The sequence below is a fragment of the Ambystoma mexicanum genome, chromosome 1p, assembly GCF_040938575.1.
Source record: "Ambystoma mexicanum isolate Mex_15411 chromosome 1p, UKY_AmexF1_1, whole genome shotgun sequence".
Taxonomy (NCBI): domain Eukaryota; kingdom Metazoa; phylum Chordata; class Amphibia; order Caudata; family Ambystomatidae; genus Ambystoma; species Ambystoma mexicanum.
In genome coordinates this window covers 273,650,046-273,667,357 of record NC_090921.1, presented here as the reverse complement: position 1 = coordinate 273,667,357, position 17,312 = coordinate 273,650,046, and the positions used below count along the sequence as shown (strand labels likewise).

General features: G+C 45.1%; 1 protein-coding gene across 1 annotated transcript; it reads left to right on the top strand.

Moving 5' to 3' along the window:
- The first annotated feature begins 15 nt into the window (after positions 1–15).
- On the top strand, positions 16–16,908 carry DIRAS1 (DIRAS family GTPase 1). Its single transcript, XM_069646628.1, has 2 exons — positions 16–83; positions 10,418–16,908. The coding sequence occupies exon 2, from the start codon at positions 10,440–10,442 to the stop codon at positions 11,034–11,036; it is 597 nt and encodes a 198-aa protein (XP_069502729.1). The 5' UTR covers positions 16–83; positions 10,418–10,439; the 3' UTR covers positions 11,037–16,908.
- The last annotated feature ends 404 nt before the right edge of the window (positions 16,909–17,312 follow it).

Below are 17,312 nucleotides of genomic sequence, written 5' to 3'. Positions count from 1 at the left end.
AAATGTGTGTTTCAATTGATAATTAAAGCAACATAAGGCCTCCCTTTACCAAAAGCTCCTATTCAGATTCCAGGCAGCATCGGGTGAGTGCGTGCGATCTAGCGCTTGTGACTCATTTTACATGCATTTCTTTTAGCGTCCATGAACTCAGTTCATTCTCACCCTTTGTTATATTGGTAAGAGGAGCCCTTTTGCAACCTCTGGAAATTCACGTTGATGGAAGAGGCTGAAGCTGTAATTCGTTGTATTGTACTCATCACATTTTGAAATTAAAAATTGTAAGTACGTGATTTTATAAACATTTGGTTTTGAAATTGCATAGGGCAGCCGGTTGTTGTTGATATTGTAGACTCAGCCGCTGCACCGAAGCTCATTTACGGTACAGTTCAGGCTCTGCGATGCTCGCTGTACAGCTACTACACAGACCGGTGTAAGTGACTATATCTATATATAATACCCGCGGCGCCGGCTAATGATTGCAGACTTGCTACTGACTCCAGTTCCAGTACCTACTCTGAAAGTAACGATTCCCCGGGGATAAAGGCTGCAGATCCGGTACTTTCTCTGGGTCTAATGACCCTTCTGTGGAGAATAACTGCAGGCACAGTGCCTGTTGTAGGTCTAATGACTGCAGACACAGAAACAACACCCCGAGGAATAGCAGCAGACACTACCTTCTCTAGCACTAATGGTAAAGGCACATCACATCCTCAGGCTGGAGCGAATGAGTGCAGACACAATACCTACTCTGGAGCTAATGACTTCCAATACAGTACGGACCTGCTCATCAGCTATATCGGACAGTACCTGCCCTGAGTCAAATAATGATTGACACAGAACCGGATCTGGGATACCGATTCCAGACACAGTACCTGCCCTGGAACTAATGACCTTTGACACAGTACCTGCTAACCCATTACATATTACGCAATAACTGCCCTGGGCCTTATAGCTACAGACACAATACCTGCTCTGTGAGAATGATGGCATGCACAGTACGCACTCTGGGGCTAACGATTCCAGTCACATGGTCTGCACTGGAGCTAATGGGTTTTAACAAACCACCTGCTCATAAGAACTTCTGAAGTTAATGACTGCAGAACAAGTTAAAAAAAACATGCACCCTTTCCTTCCCCTGCGTCCTTTGCCATTTCTAATTCTGCCTGACGCTTCGAACCACACTCTGAAATGAACGTACAGCGTAAAGAAGTAGCTATAAACCATCAGGCCGCGATTTTCAAAACGTGTTTGGTGCAACTGATGGGATGCTCATTCACTTCACTTGCCCCAAAAAGGTGGTCAACCGTGCACAAATGACATTTAAATGTGTGCTTCATAGTTGTGCACATCGAGGGGCTCTTTTCTCACCAAATGCAAAACTGTGCAATGCAGAGGGTGGAAAGGGGTTTGTGGACATTTTCAGTAAATCTCGATTTTCAAAAGAGGTGCACAGGGGAAAAACGTTGCCTATTTGGAACAGGTGCAGGTGGATATAAAATGCGAAGGGCACTTCTGATCCTCTCATGCAATGGGTGAATGAATGCTCTGTGTGAATAAGCGAGCGAATGTTGAGTCAAATAATGTGAGTGTGCGCGAGTGTTTGCTCCATTCTCAGCTTTCTTTGTTCTACTATGGGGAGGAACAAATAGTTCTGCCCGCTGGATCTGAGAGCTCTCCCATTGACTTTCTCAATAATATGCGCCTGCAGGTAGGAATGCATCAGTCCTAGCCTGCACTTAAAGGTTATAACCAATAACCTAAACGTGACCCGTGCTTCTACTGGAATCCTATGCAAAGAGCGCCTAGCCTCTGAAACATGATTTCGACTGGACAGACCCACCACAACTCTAACCCCAGCCCAGTTTTGTACTATCTGGAGTCTGCAAACGTCCCGCTTACAAAGACCTACCAAGAGACTACTACAATAGTCGATCTAGCAGTCGTTTCCGAATTCGCCTGAGTAATAAGGGGTCTGAGGTGTGATAGCAATTTAACATAGTAAACCGGGGCTGAAACCACACCGGTTACGAGATCGACCACACCCAAGATTTTTATTTTGGAAAGGGGGTTGATGTTGTCATCCCCTAACCTAAAGGATCTGCAGGTCGGGTCCAACTTGAGTAAGGAGACTGAATTGCCCACAGTCATCAATTCCGTCTTCCCTTTATTCAGTGCAAGGTTGTTATCTAGCATCCACTTTTCTATAAAATTGAAGGCTGTTAAGTTCCTGTTCGTCCCGTCGATGACAGTCTGAAAGAGGGACAGCACATTCTCAAACTATGCGGACGACAGCACATTGAGTGTCGTCCACATAGTTTGAGAACATGACCCCTTCCAGCTCTAAAAACAAGAAGAACGGGGCCATGTAGATTTTGTAAAGGCATGGGGATGTGCTAGCCCATTGCGGAACCCCAAAGAGGACTGGGATATGGTGCCATCTGCATTGTTGGAGCATACTCTACTAGGGCTATTCTTCAGGAAAGAAGCGATCCAGGATACCGCTGTATCTGCTCTTGAAGTAATCGGCAGGTCATCCCAGAATCATCCCCAAATCATTAGGGACAAACACGTTGATGCTCTTGAAGTGGTCAGCAAGTCATCCTAAAATCATCAGGAACCTAAAATCATCAGGAACAAAGAGTTTTCGAAAATAGGGATTATGTTAGCATAATCATTAGGTCGTCCTAAGCTCATCCCCAAATCCTCACCCACCATTCTGAGACATTTGCTGATGACTTTAACAGCGTGATGACGTCTGATGTCGAAATGACTTCTAGAGTAGTTCGATGATCATTTGATGACTCCAGGATGGTCTCTAGAGTCATCCTTTAAGACCAGGATTGACACAGACTCAAACTCAAGGCCTGCCACCAAAATCTAATACACGTTCCTCCTCTGTCTGACTTCCCTGTCAAGGCCTCCTATGCCACTGTATCATCACAAGAAGGGGGAGGGCTCACGCTCTGATGGTTGATCTAAAAGTGCACCACTGTCCGCTTAGAGTTGGGCGCAGCTCTACCACTCAAAGTGCCATTTTTTGAAATGAGTGGTGTGACACAGAAACACTGTTTTTTGTGTAGAAAGGGTGCATTTAATGAAGGGTGAGTCGCACTCTCGGAATCCACTTCCTCATCCCCATTTACTTGCATACTATCTGTAAAAAGCGTCCTAATTTATCTCCTCTATACCACGCCCTCTACCCCCAAAACAGCAAGCCTCCATCATTGAACATGGCGGCCCCTTCCACAGCCTTCTGCTATCCTGCCAGTTCTTCCGGACCTCTTGCTTCCATTTTGACTATCTTTCCTTGAGCCACCCCAATGGGCCACTTTCTCTTAACTCCACTAGAGTCCACAGTCCAAATCCATAATGTCATGCCTCACCTTCCACTTTAACCTATCATTCGTCGTTTCACTCTGTTAACCTGAGGTCAGGTTGACTTTTTACTGCTCTGATGATTTGCCTTAAAAAGAACTCAAATTCCAAGTGAGGTAACTCTGCATCTGGCAGAATTTTCGGCATCCAGAAAACGCCCTCCCAAGATGATATCTTGGCATTTGTTCTGGGCCAGAACAAAGTAGCCGGTCCAAAGTCTGGCAGGGGTGGCCAGGAAACTTGCGGCCAGCAACAGGGTACAGATGGAGGTCAATAAGGAGCTCAAAAGGCGATGCTTCCAGCTGGGCGTGAAGTGGCATGGCATGCCCACCATCCACAGCTTCCCTGGCATCTGCTCCAGCCATTTCTCTTCATCTGGACCTTATCCACGGAAACTTGACACTGAGCGAGACAACACATCAGCAACATTGTCAAGGCGAGCTATGCGAAACGCCCAAAACTAAATGTGCCATATATTAAACATGGCAAAACTCAATGGCTGCAATACTTATTTGTCACAGGTCGCCTGCTTGTTATCGATCACCACCACTACGCGCCCATCTATATAAAATATCACTAGGCCAAAAGGCGAACTAATGTCACACTTTGCCATTTCTGCCCCATCACGCATCCTGAAGCAGCAGCTTCAAGACCGCCATGGTTAGCCCTTCCGATTTATTGTTCTACCTTGCCATCGGGTGCAATCTTCATTTATCCTATGAAGAGCTCTGTTTCCCACATCCAATACCTCACTGGTCTATATATTAATTTGCATATTCACTCCTGTATTTGCATCTTGGCTCACCCTTTGTTCCCTTTGCCCAACTCACCTACAACTAGACAGACTGTCAGCTCTACCCGTGGCCCATTCCCTATACGCTGTATACCCCCTGGAAGGTTACATGTCTTTATGAGGAATTCTTTTAAAACAAATTACTATATAACGAAAAAACAGAACACATTTTTTTTTCTTTTTGGCTGGGAGGGGTCCACCCCAATCCCCCGTTTCTCACAGCTAAAAACCCACCCCAACCGTTTCCCCACAAGATTTAACCCTTTACCTGACCCCCACATACCTTTTTGTTATTTATCTCGTTATAAAGTCATTCTTTATTACAGTTTCGTTTTAAAGACTGTATACCCTCCCTTGCCAAGCACTCTGTCCTCTTGACCTATGTTGCTCTCATTCCAAATGTAGGGCGTTCTCCTGCTCATCGGTGGCATTATAGGAACCCTCGCAGTAGTCGAGCCTTCTGCTCGGGTCAGCTTCTCTCCTCCAGAGCTACATGCTCCCATTCCCACTTGCCCTGAAACTTCATTTGCTTGCCATCCTCAGTGACCCCCGTCAATCCCCAGGAGACTGGCCTGGCTTTTTCCTCTAGCCGGAAACCACACTGATCCCTGTGCTACCGCCCCTTTTCCCACTGCTACACCCAAGTCCGATGTGCTGAGAACCATTGGCAACACATTCCTATCAGCCCCTCCTGAATCAACCTAATACCAGCTCTTCAAATCCTTTGCACAGTTCTCTGTACTTCTACTACTACCTCAGTTCACAAGGATTTCATTGTGGCGTTACTTGCAATCACATGAAGACTCCCACATGCTCAACATCCCTTTTCTGCCAAGGGGTGGCTATGCCAAGCCACAACCTCTGTATGTTGCTCCTCCATTGTCTTGCCAGTTGTCACCTGCCAAGCTACAACGCTACCCAGTGCCCAGAGTGCCATGCTTCCTATTCCTGTGCCTTCTGTATCCACAGTTGGCCCATTGCCTCACCGTGGACACATTTTCTTTCTCTTGTCCTCTTTCTCTCTCTTCCCAGGGCAACTCCACTGCCCCCCACAGTAGGCAAGGCCCTTTGCACATATACAGCTCACCATCTGGGCGAGGACCCATATGATAAACCAATAGCCAAAACCTACCATTGACCAGGCCAGGCTGTCCTCCTCCGTAGCCTGGTCCGCCTCTCAAGTACTGTCCGTTTGTCCTCGTCCCCTGTTGGAGCCACCAACTACTGGCTGGACTCTATTTATTTATTTTTTGTCTGTGTTCCTCCAGCCCTAGCCTTGATCTTGTCCTCCACACTTTGGCCCCCATGCAGGGATTACCCCTGTGCTGTGGCCCCCATAAATGAGCCACCTGCTGCCTTTTGCTTGGTGACCCTTGCTGCAGTGTGAGCTGTATCTGTTACCCTGGAAAACACACCCTGTGTTCTTCCACACCTCTGTGGCTACCCCGTGGAGCCATCAGCAAGCCAATACTCCGACACCCACCTCATCTTATCAGGTCCAATGGTGCCTCCAAATCTGCTCTTAGATCGCCATTGAGCGCAACTCCAAGAAAACGCGTCTCATGGTCAGTCTTAAAGTGTGCCCATCAGTGAGCTCGGAACTAGGCATAGCTCTCTGGTGCACAAACCTGGGCACATGTCCTACCTGTCAGCCAGTCATGGGGATGTATGCCTGTGCTGTGTCATGTGCCATGCCTCCCAACGGAATTCCATTCATCCTTTGCCCCTTTCGGCCAACTTTTATCATTGATGGGGCTGAATAGGCCTTGTCGGCTAAAAAGCTACACATATATAGTGCCACCTAGTAGCCATCACTGGAGGTTCATGTCAAGATCAGAGCCACACAGCAATGTATTTGTTTTCCGCTCCATATGAAAAGTACATCGTCTCATATGGCAGTGCTATTTCATACATCGCTTTATCAACCCAAGGCTGACAGCTCTTAAGGCTGGAACAAGCGACCACATACTCAATTCACCCTTATTGGAGATCATCATTGTGACGTAGGTTGACATCCTTGAGGTTGGAGCGTTGGGCCATGTTTACCATTCGCTATCCATATTGTTGTGGGTTAAAAAATGTAAGAAACAAACCATTCTACCTGTAATGTGTGAACAGAATAGGCAGATTTTGCTAAAAAGCCACACACAGCACCAATTTAGTAGTGTGATGAATCTGAGGATATCTATCATACCTTCTCCTTTAGGGAGAGACCTTTCCCATGGGGCCAGGGTGGTGTGTCCACAGTACAATAATCCCCCTGGGGGCGGTGCAGAGCAGGAGGATCACAGGGGAAACCCATTATTGGACTAGTGCCGATCATCTTGAGGAGACGCAGTATAAGTCCACTGAAAGTCCGTTTATCCCTTTTCAGGAGTTAAATTTCCCTCGCACCTACACTGATGCAATTGAGGTGTGTTATTATAGAGCCACTCCATCGTTCATGCAAAACAAAGAGCAAACCAGTGTTGACTTATTATTTTTAAAACAATATAATGACACGAGGAAGAGGACTGCGAGCATGAAGATCACTCTGGCAAACTAAAGTGAGCAGTCTAGTTCTACAGTGAATCTGATTGGTCCAGAAGGATTCCCTTTTCCAACATGGTAATTTAAATCCACTGCAGCTGTGATGCCGGGGAACACCCCCTCCAGGTAGCTGTGACCGGAGAAACAAAGCTGTCAGCTGGAGAGCCGAGCTGCAGAGATTCCAACCCAGCAAACTGCGATACTCTGTGCACGGAGCAGGACGGAAGCAAGACGGCAGTCCACGGAAGGAGGACTACCTATTCCACTGTCCAGCAACCTTCCAGGCGATGCAAGGTCTCAGGAGCTGCAGATCACGGAAACTGCAGCCTGAGAGGCACTGTGTTGTTGGCGGAGACGCAGCTGAGAGCCAGTGCCAGCAAAACCCAAAGCAAGAAGAAGTCATTGGTAGTGCTGCTACCGAACAAGGAAAACAGTTCAATAGCACCAGAGAAACGATAGTTGGAAGACGCGGACCAGATGGTCAGGTACGTAGGTGGCTCAATGGGTGCTGGAGGCCCAGGATGAGCTAGAAAGTCTAACTTAAGTACAAGATAAAAGAGTCTGGGAACTATACAAATAAAAGGTGGTCCATTTGGCAGAGAAGTGAACCTAATGATCAAGGGACATTACTACGAGTCAGGGACCCGCACCCAAACAAAAGACAAGTGCCTAAAGTAATCAAGAATAAGAGGGCATAGGACCCTGTGAAACAAAGAAAGACAACCTGTAAAGGGCCCATTGCTTGGCAGGAGAGTAAACCAAACGATTCAGCATACTGTGAGTCTAGGACCTGCACCCACATGAGAGTTTGGAAATAAATGGTTTGCGAACCGTGAAACTGGAAAATAACTGTAAATCTGTGAAACGTGTTGTAATAGTTCTGGGAGATATTTTTGTGTTTTCTGAGAAGACTGAATAGACATTCATTCCTTTTTGAAGTCTAGGAGAAAGGAGCAACGTCCTTTTGGAACATTATTCCTTGACCTTTGCTTTTGGAAACCTGACTGGACGCCAACAGTTACGTTGGCTTGATGAACATTGTTTTCTTTAGAGTGAGCTCGCCCTCGCACCATTTTGTTAGTTTATAGAGTGAGGGACAGACAGGTTTTTAGGGACGTGACTTGGACAGACTTTTACTTTTGGACATCCTGACTATTTTCATTATTTCTTTTGAGGCAGGGAAAACCCCTCTTAGATTTAGGGCTAGCAAGGTATTTTTCCCTAACTTTCTTGATCAATAAAGGTCTATACCTGAAAACATGCCACCCTTGTGTCTGAGCCTTACTTCTGAAACCTCACTGTAGCCATCAATGGAAGTTCACCTCCAGATCAGAGCTGCAAGTCTATGCTCTATGGTTAGCTGAAATGTTTGCGTTTTTGCTCCATAGGGAATTGACTTCATCTTACAGGCCAGTGATATATAATACATAGATTTATCAATCTAAGACTGACAGATCTCAAGGATACAATGACCAACCACATGCACGTTTCACACTTATTGGGTAGTCTGTCCTCTGACATCCGTCTTCTCACAAGAAGAGCCCTTTATACCTGGTCCTGCTAACCAGAAATCAGAGTCAATCTCCCTCCAAACCAAGAACATCACATTCACACTGATAACCGATCCAGAGTAGAGATCTCACACTGTCCAATGTCAGATATGCGTAGCTTGTCCAGTCCTGGCTTTATCCTTTCTGTGTGGTAGTACTAGTTGTGTTTCTCCTTTTATGAATCAGGGCCAAATAAAAGGGGAAAACCAAGAACGGATGAGCTATTTACACCGACATGGGTAATTTGAGACCTATTGATTTATTTCATTTATAAAGTGCACAAACAACCCAGAGGCAACAAGACGCTGTTACAGATACAGGTTATTTACATTTGGTTTTAACATACAGTACGTTTGTAAATGCTAAAAGGAGCAAGGCACAGAGTGGTTCAATATAGGCAAATGGCTGTGTTTTTAGTGCCTTTTGGACTACCCAGTAAGATTTTTCTGCTCTCAGTGAAGGGGGAAGGGAGGTCCACTGTTTGACTGCGATGTATGGGAAGCTGGAGCCACCTGCTTTAGTCGTTTAACTTTGGGTAGGAGTAAGTGGTCAACCTACAGTGTCCTGGTAGGTTTTGTAGAGTGAGCTTTAGCTATTTTCTAGGAGTGGGGGGTGGGGGAGCTGTGTTGGACAGGCCCTTGTGGGCGACGGACAAGGTTTTGAAGATGTGTTCTCGGATGGGCAGCCAGTGGGCCTCTCTTCTAGCTGCTGAGATGTTCTCTTTTCGGAATGTTCAGGGCTGCTTGGAGGGCATTATTTTGTGTTACTTGTCATTTTTGGATTTTTCTAGACGAGGTGCCTGCGAAGAGGACATTGCATTAGTCAATCCTTCAAGCCGATGATTGCTTGGGCAATTGTTAAGCAACTGTTTTTAGAGAGCCTACCTTTGCGTTCTGCTAGGTTCAAGTACTCTCGGTCTTGGAACCTTTTTATCAGATAATTGGAAATAATACGTAAAGCAGTCTCAATTCATAACCAGGTACATGTTCCTCCTCCAGATGGCATTTAATAAATGGCACTGAAGGGTAGGTGTTGGCTCTGAAAACATTTATCTACGAATACAGAACACACCTGCATGTACAATCGTAAGTTAATCAGGAGAAGAAAAGGGTGAACGGGCCCTTACTGTGCCAGTCATAGGAGGCAGAATGTTATCTCCTCTTTTGATAAACCCGGAGTTACAGCATAGATGGTTAAATCCACGGTTGAAGAGAAATGCAATTTATATATGGGAATTTCAGTGTTATAGACCTCTTTAACATACTCCTAAAACCAGAGTGAACCCCGTAAATCCAGTTTAACCTTCATAAAGCACATCTCCTGAGCATGTGCCTCTTCACGTTCCAGATATCGGACACCTAAAATAATGGTGTGGTGTTTCCAAACAAACGTTTGTCTGGGTTTACTGTGATCAATATACAGCAAGAAGCGTAATGGCCATAAATCTGCAAACCTCATCTGTTTCCTGTATCTTTGCTTTCCCTGTGATGTGTCCAGGTTGGTTGTGCCTTGATTTCCCCGCAGGCTGATTTAATCGAAACTCGGTTGCCTGGGTCTTTGCCCGGGTGCGATGTCGGCGCTGCAGGGAATAATTTGTTCCTTTTGTGCTGCCCTCTAGTTCCCTAATGCGGGGGACAACCCTGTTCCTTCCCCACCCCCCATACCCAAACGTGTATCAGGTGGGGGACAACCCCTCAACCTCCATCCCCTGCAGTCCTATTCCTCCCACTCACCCCCCATTCCTAACATACACAGACACATCACGCGACCACATACACACGCCCCTACCCCTTCCCAAATCCCCTCCTTACCTCTCACTCCGCTGTCGCTTCCTGATTGTGCTGTACGCAGTAAACGCATGTACAGTTCCCCAACAGGCCGCCGTTCCATGAAAGCGGCCTGTCGGAATTTTTTTCAATTAACTTAGCAAGTTCGGTTCAGGTCTACAGATGCCAGAATAATGAGCTGCTCACCTGGCATAGGTTACCTTAATATCTGTGCTGCCAAACAATGGCAGCAATTGCCTCCAGGCTGTTATTGCAACACCTTATAGTTCACTGACTGTCCCGCTCTTACAGTGTATCGCATGGGATTTGTAGCCACTGTGATTTGATCTGTGTCAATTAATTTACTATTAAGCATTCTGTTTGTTCACTCTTGTTTGTTTCAGGGTGAGCAACACGACCCTTGAGATGCCGGAGCAGAGCAATGACTATCGGGTGGTGGTGTTCGGTGCTGGTGGCGTGGGGAAGAGCTCCTTGGTCCTGCGATTCGTGAAAGGGACCTTCCGAGACACTTACATCCCAACCGTTGAGGACACGTACCGGCAGGTGATTAGCTGTGACAAGAGTGTTTGCACCCTGCAGATCACGGATACCACGGGGAGCCACCAGTTCCCAGCCATGCAGAGGCTCTCAATCTCCAAGGGCCACGCCTTTGTCTTGGTCTTCTCTGTCACCAGCAGGCAGTCCATGGAGGAGCTGAGGCCCATCTACCAGCAGGTCTTGCAGATAAAGGGCAGCATTGAGAGCATCCCTGTCATGCTGGTGGGCAACAAGTGCGATGAGACTCAACGAGAGGTAGGTGCCCAGGAAGGAGAGGCCCTAGCCAAGGAGTGGAAGTGCGCCTTCATGGAGACTTCAGCAAAGATGAACTACAATGTGAAGGAACTCTTCCAGGAGCTTCTGAACCTTGAGAAGAAACGAACCATGAGCCTCAACATAGATGGCAAGAGGTCTGGAAAGCAGAAGAGGGCGGACCGGATTAGGGGCAAGTGCAGCGTCATGTAATGCCCCCAAGTCGGCTGGAGCCAACTCCATCGCACATGCTCCTCTTCTGCCTTTGGAATGTATTTGCTCCCTACCTTTGGCATCAGAGAGGCTTGAAAGTTGGTTGTGTGGCTGCATCGTATCACTGTGTCTCACTGTCTATCACTGTGACAGCATGGCCTGATGGCCTGGCTTCTCCATTCTGCAGCACCTTTGTGTTTGATGCATTGCGGCTCTGCACCATCCAAGTCCCAGGGTTAGGTGGTGGAGGGATAAATGGATGTGCAACCCAAGACGGCGGCTTTGGACACAGGAAGAAAGAATCTTCTCATCTGTGAGTTTGATGCTATTTGCTCTCTATGGGCTGGTATCTGTGATTATCTAGGCAAACACGAGTTGTGTCCCAGCCCTGCAGCCTAGCTTGAAGACATCTGGAGAAGGCCTCAAAGCCTCAGCACTGTAAGGGCCCGTCGAACATGCCCTGAGCATTTCACATTCAGTTCATGTTGACTTTTTTCTTGGATTCTTGAAAATCTAGGGAAAGGGACAAGTCACCCATAGCCAAAGTAAGACTTGGTGGAAGGCAAGATGGTGTTCTCCAGCACATTTTTCTACATTCCACAGAGCACAAGATCCCATTTTGCCTTTGCCAAATGACCATTTAATGCAACTAAGAGGATTCCCCCTTTCCCGGGCCACCCGTGTGCCGTGTATATCAGTAGTCTGGTCCAAAGAGATCCAAATCTCTGCCCTGCATGTGGCCTAGATGGAGCTGGACCAGACCATGGGCTCGTGGGGCATGGACACCTGGAAAAGACACGTTGATGCACAAGATCCCATTATATTCGTGTCCGATCATTTCAGAAAGCACCAAAAGTGAAGAGGTTACTCTGAGGAACTTCAATCACATATTCCCTGCAATACATTCTATGACAAAATAATCTTATATAGATGATGTGTTGATATATATTTGCCTTCTGTATATAGGTGTCATTGAAACCATATTTTATAAAGTAGTTAGTGTAAACTTACGAACAAAACAACTGCACTTATATTCACTCCTCGGGTGGACACATTAAGCACAGCCATGGGTAGATATAGCATGCTCCTTCCGCTGGAGAAGTCATGTTTGCCGCCAAATATATTGGCAGATTCAGGTAATAGCCATGTGTTGTTCTAGTAGTGCCCTGTTGTAGTCATTCTTGAGACCCACAGCACTGACCGCTGTTCTCTTGGGGTCCTCTTCCACGGTGGGATTACATACAATAATACTCCTGTGTGTTGTCTGTGGGCCCAAGTGCGTTTGTATAAGCATGCCTTACTGCAACAGTATTATCCAGGATCAGAATTGGGGGAAGCTATCTTTGGCAAAAGGACCCTTTCATGGATTGGATGGAACCTCTGACCCATCCCCAGATTTCATTACTCATGGTGGCATTGAAGACTCCGCCAGCAGTTCAGACTGTACAGCCTATGGCTTATGATGGTATCAGGGCTGCTCTCATCCCATCACCGAACCCATGGCTCCTTTTGATCCAGAGGCATCCTCGCTGCATTCGCCACTAAAAGCCCACAAGTTACTGCAGTAATGCGAGCCCCTCTGGGAATCCCATCTCCAGATCCAATGCAGAGAGGAATCCTTTCATCCCATCTTCATAGCGCATGGCCCATGCAAGTATAGAGGCCTCCTCTGGGCAGCTCCAGTGTACATGGTTCATTGTGGTCTGATGGGTTATAGCAGTGGGGCTCTGCTTAAAATGTTCAAAGCCAATGGGTCAATGCGGTACAGAGGGCTTCTCAGTGGATCGCTACAGGCAGACTCCTCTTGTGATGCCGTTTTCAGAGCCATGGATCCCATGGTTTCTAGGCAATCCCGGGGACTCCCATTTCCAGCCTCAATGGCTCTTTGAGGTACAGGACTCCCTTCTCATTCCTATTCTGAAACCCAGGGCTCAGAGTGTTGGCAAGGAGTTTTCTCTAGATCACATTATTGGAGCCTATGGCCTGTTGTTCAATGGCAAGCTTCCCAGGGCATCATCTCTGGACACTGACTCGCTGAGGTTTAAAGAATGGCTCAGTGTGTTATGGGGTTTCCTATATGTGTCCCAGGACTCATTGTGGTGCAGATGACTCTTTCCATCCCATGTCCTATTAATGTATTGAATGCCTCGGTAGGGACCCAGCTCAGAACTATATAGCCTATCTGGGTACAGAGAGCTTTTCTAGGCACCCCTCGTCCTAGTCTGTGGCTCTTTGTGTTACTTTTTGTGTTTCTCTTTGTGAGAGCTTTCCCGGGAATTCCATCTCCATTGCCCATGATTCATTGCTGTACAGAGGGTTTTCCTTCATCCACTTTCAGGAGTCCATGGATCGTCAAGTTATTCCAGGAAACGCTAACTTCTAAGCCTGCTGTTCATTGGGTGGAAAGAGCACTGCTGGGTATCCCTTGCCAGTGGTACATAGGCCTTCTCTGGGCATCCATTTTCTAGCGCTCCTGAGCCACCATTGTACAGGCGGCCCATTTGGACATCACATCTCCATGTTCCATGGCAGAACATGGATAACGAGGCCCCAGGCCCAAGAAATCATGCACGGTGTATGGCAGAAACTGATGGGATCGTGGTTTTGAAAATTAGCCACGTAGCAAATTTATGAGCGTTTACAATTATATATTTCATTTGTTAAGCAATCAAAGGATTCCTTCCCTGATGTCATTGTTTTCACTGTTTCATGATCATTTGCTATTTTTCAATGTAGAAAATGAAAAGCAAAAAAGGGTACCGAGAAAGCGCCTCATTATTACAGACATCCAGAAGTGTACTGAGTCTGCTTCATTTGCCCACTAAGCCTTACCTTCATCTCATTAATTGGGAGCAGAAAAAAGTTAAGTCGCGAGTAGATAAAGAAGCATGATTCTCTCGTGCATGGCTGTTTTATCAAACAGGCACATCTGTTTGTAACCTGTCATTTTGACAGAGAAATATCATTTATTTTAAATGTATTTATACGGCAATAATGTCGGTTACAAGAGCATATGACCATCTGTGATGATATGTATGTATTTATTTATTTATTTATTTATTATTCATTGTGCATTTGTAAGGCGCTTAAACATCAAGTAAATTGTGTTTCAAAGCGCCCATAGGGCAACGGGGTGGGAACATGGGAATGACAGTCAAATGGAACAATAAAAGAGAGGCAGTCCTACTAGGCCTTGTGAGCATTCAGAACGTGCAGGGAAAGTTACATTTTTAACAATAAGTGAGGTTTTTGCAAAATCCAATTGAAATAACATAACCAGTGAAACGAATGTTTTTAAAGTAAACACCTTATAATATATCTTCATTTATACATGTTAGTTATAAACTAATAAAAATACCGGCTTCGGAAGGATTGAAATGCGAGTCAAATTTGAGAATAAATTAATACATCCAAACATAAGAATACATGTGAAATGATAATTAAATGGATTTCTTGACAATACATCATAATTGGATAAATCATATTTATGTCTGTCATCATATTCCCGGTTCAAGCCCCATCTATACCCTATTTAATAAGATTATCTATAAAGAAAAATCATATTTATTTGTACACAATAATAATGCAATTATTTAAATAGTTTAATATATCAAAGCGTAAGATGTACTCCTGATTCCTTCCCAGTTGTGGATTATGGTTTAACTTTTAGTATCCATTTTCCTCACGTATATACTAAAGCAATTCTCTATCGTCTGCCAAAATGGTTGGTTTAACAGGACTGTTCCCAAAATCATTCACTTCACATGGGGTTACTACCATGTGCTAGGAAAAAAAGCTTTGGCAAAAGGAGAAACTTGTTTTTTTTAAATTGCAATTTTGGATTCAATATTTAAGTGTCTGCCACTATTAGCGGCATCTCTGTGCATGACTCTGCAAGAATAAAGGGGGATTGGTTTATTAGTGGAACAGTGGGAGAGACGGATGTGAAACCTGGGGTGTTGATGGGTACAGGTTGGAATTACCTGGTTCCTGAGTGCCAATATGCTTTCTTTGGGTCTGGCGGAGAAACCTGGGAGTATGTCATCCATAGAGAAGAGTCCAAGATCATATAGACTCCAGCGCTTTGGGTCTGGTGAGCCACTGATGTGGGCAAGTGCAATAGGGCTAAAGAGGAGAGATTAGTTGTGGCTTTGTTAGTGTTGTGCTAATGGCTGTCGGTGGGGGAGTTGTGTGTGTGTGTGTAATGTTAGGTGTTAGATCTTAGAATGACGTGGGTTAGTCAGGAAAGGGGGAGTTGGCCTTACAAGGCAAAGCAACTTGCAACTGTGCCCTCCTATGCCTGGCCAGTAGCTGTCCCACCTATCTAACTCCCAATGCCACCTCTCACTATCCCTGGTATCGCTCTATTACTGCGCAGACCATTACTACGCATCCCAAAATGTTGCATTTCGGAAGCCACATTTCACTGCATGTATATGTCAGGGCGGTGTGGGGGGAGGGTTAAGTTCATAATAAATGTGGCGGTTATGGGAGCTGCGGGATGTCTCGCCGCATATATATGCAGTGAAATGGGGTAAAACAAAAGAAAATGCGACATGTTGGGATGCGCAGTAAAAAATGCACATTGATCACTTAGATCCTCTATTGCTCTCTTTGTCTCAAATAGATACATTGTACCCCACGAAGAACAAAACGTGCATCCGCGAGTTGGCAGATGAGGGAAAGGGGTGGTGTGAAAACTCAGACATTGGCATGAGCTACCTGCTAAGGATTATGGGAAGCAATTACTAATGCCCCATTAGAAGGGAAGTTTGAAATTTGAGGATAACAGTTGCCCATTTCACCTTCTATAGTATTTTGGTTAGCAGGCTGAGAGACACCTCAAATCCCTCACTCTAGCATGCTGAGGTGGCTTGCTGGGACTTTTGCCAGTCGGGGTTAGGGTCTGTCGAGGCAGGGCAAAGCATTAATCGGGCATTGGTCTGGTCAAGGAACAGAATCTCTGCTCGTTTCTCCCAGAGGTCTAACCTGCCGTCATTGATTTGGCAGGTATTTAGAGAATGAACCATACCACTTATGTAAAGCGGTGACAGGTGCATATCATTAAACTGTTAGGATTGTTAGACAATTAAAAAGTTATTAACATGCTTTAGGGCTCTGAGCTCCTTTTAACATGAAGGATTTAAAAATTGTTCTATTGACTAAATAATCCATAGATGTATATTTGATTTAGGATAAATAAGTATAGATTTATCCAATTATGATATTTTAATAAGAACATTGTTTACAATTTGATGTAATTGTGTAGTTCTCCTATTTCCATAATTTCATTTTAATAATTTTGTTCTTGATAATTTAACTGTTGGCCATATGGAACACTTGAAATGTCAGCCTCCCCACTCTGAATATCTTACTTTTAGTGTATTTTTTATTACCATTTTGTAACACATGGATTTATTATAATTAAATGTTTGGTTTGTATGTATATGCATTGAATTTTACAAATTACTACTTATCGAAACCTAATTCATGTTCAATGTCTTACCCTTTTTGTCATTTAGATAACTTACAATTACATTTCAATATTGGCATAAGATGCTAGGTTTCTAATGTGTATGGCTGTTTTGATTTTAAAACCATGCAGGAGGCAGCCACTCATTCTAGTAAGTTTCATTACCGACTACTGAATATTAATTTTCCTCAAATGGGATACACTTTATATTTTGTGGGAAAATCAAAAACCCTTTAAAATTTCTGTTCTAAGTCTGTTGCTTCTGGATGCATAGATCTGATGTTTCCTGTTGTGCCATCACGTTGCCCTTGTGAATTTAAAGCATTTGAGAGGGGGTATCTTGGAAGGAATCTTCTATTTATTTACCAAATTGAATAAATAATTCTAACCTCTGGAAAAGATGTTGTGGAGTATGTTTTCTGACTTCTTCTATGTGTCTTCCTGTGGAACGGGGCTGTTGCCTGGGAATTGTGATCCTGTGGTTGGAGGATTCTCTGGTGGTTGTGCTGCAGTGTGAGAATAGGTCTTTGGAAGGAGAGAGCCTGGTCCTGCCGTTGTGGGGAGGACTGCAGTGCATCTGGTCCACACTAACCACCCTTGTCTCGTGCATACCACACAGTGAGCAACTACCGAATATGAAAACCTCAATATGTCGATATGCACCAGAGCATGCTGGGACACTGAAGCACAAGGAAAGTTGCCTAGCCAAACTCAGACTCAATTCTTTAGTTGCTAATTTACGTGACGATGATGCACATATTGTTAAATGATTCTGCATTAAAAATATTCTCTTAGGAAAAAGG

What these genes read in the sequence shown, in the direction of transcription:
- DIRAS1 (XM_069646628.1), top strand. Translation starts at nt 10,440, where the DNA reads ATGCCGGAGCAGAGCAATGACTATCGGGTGGTGGTGTTCGGTGCTGGT.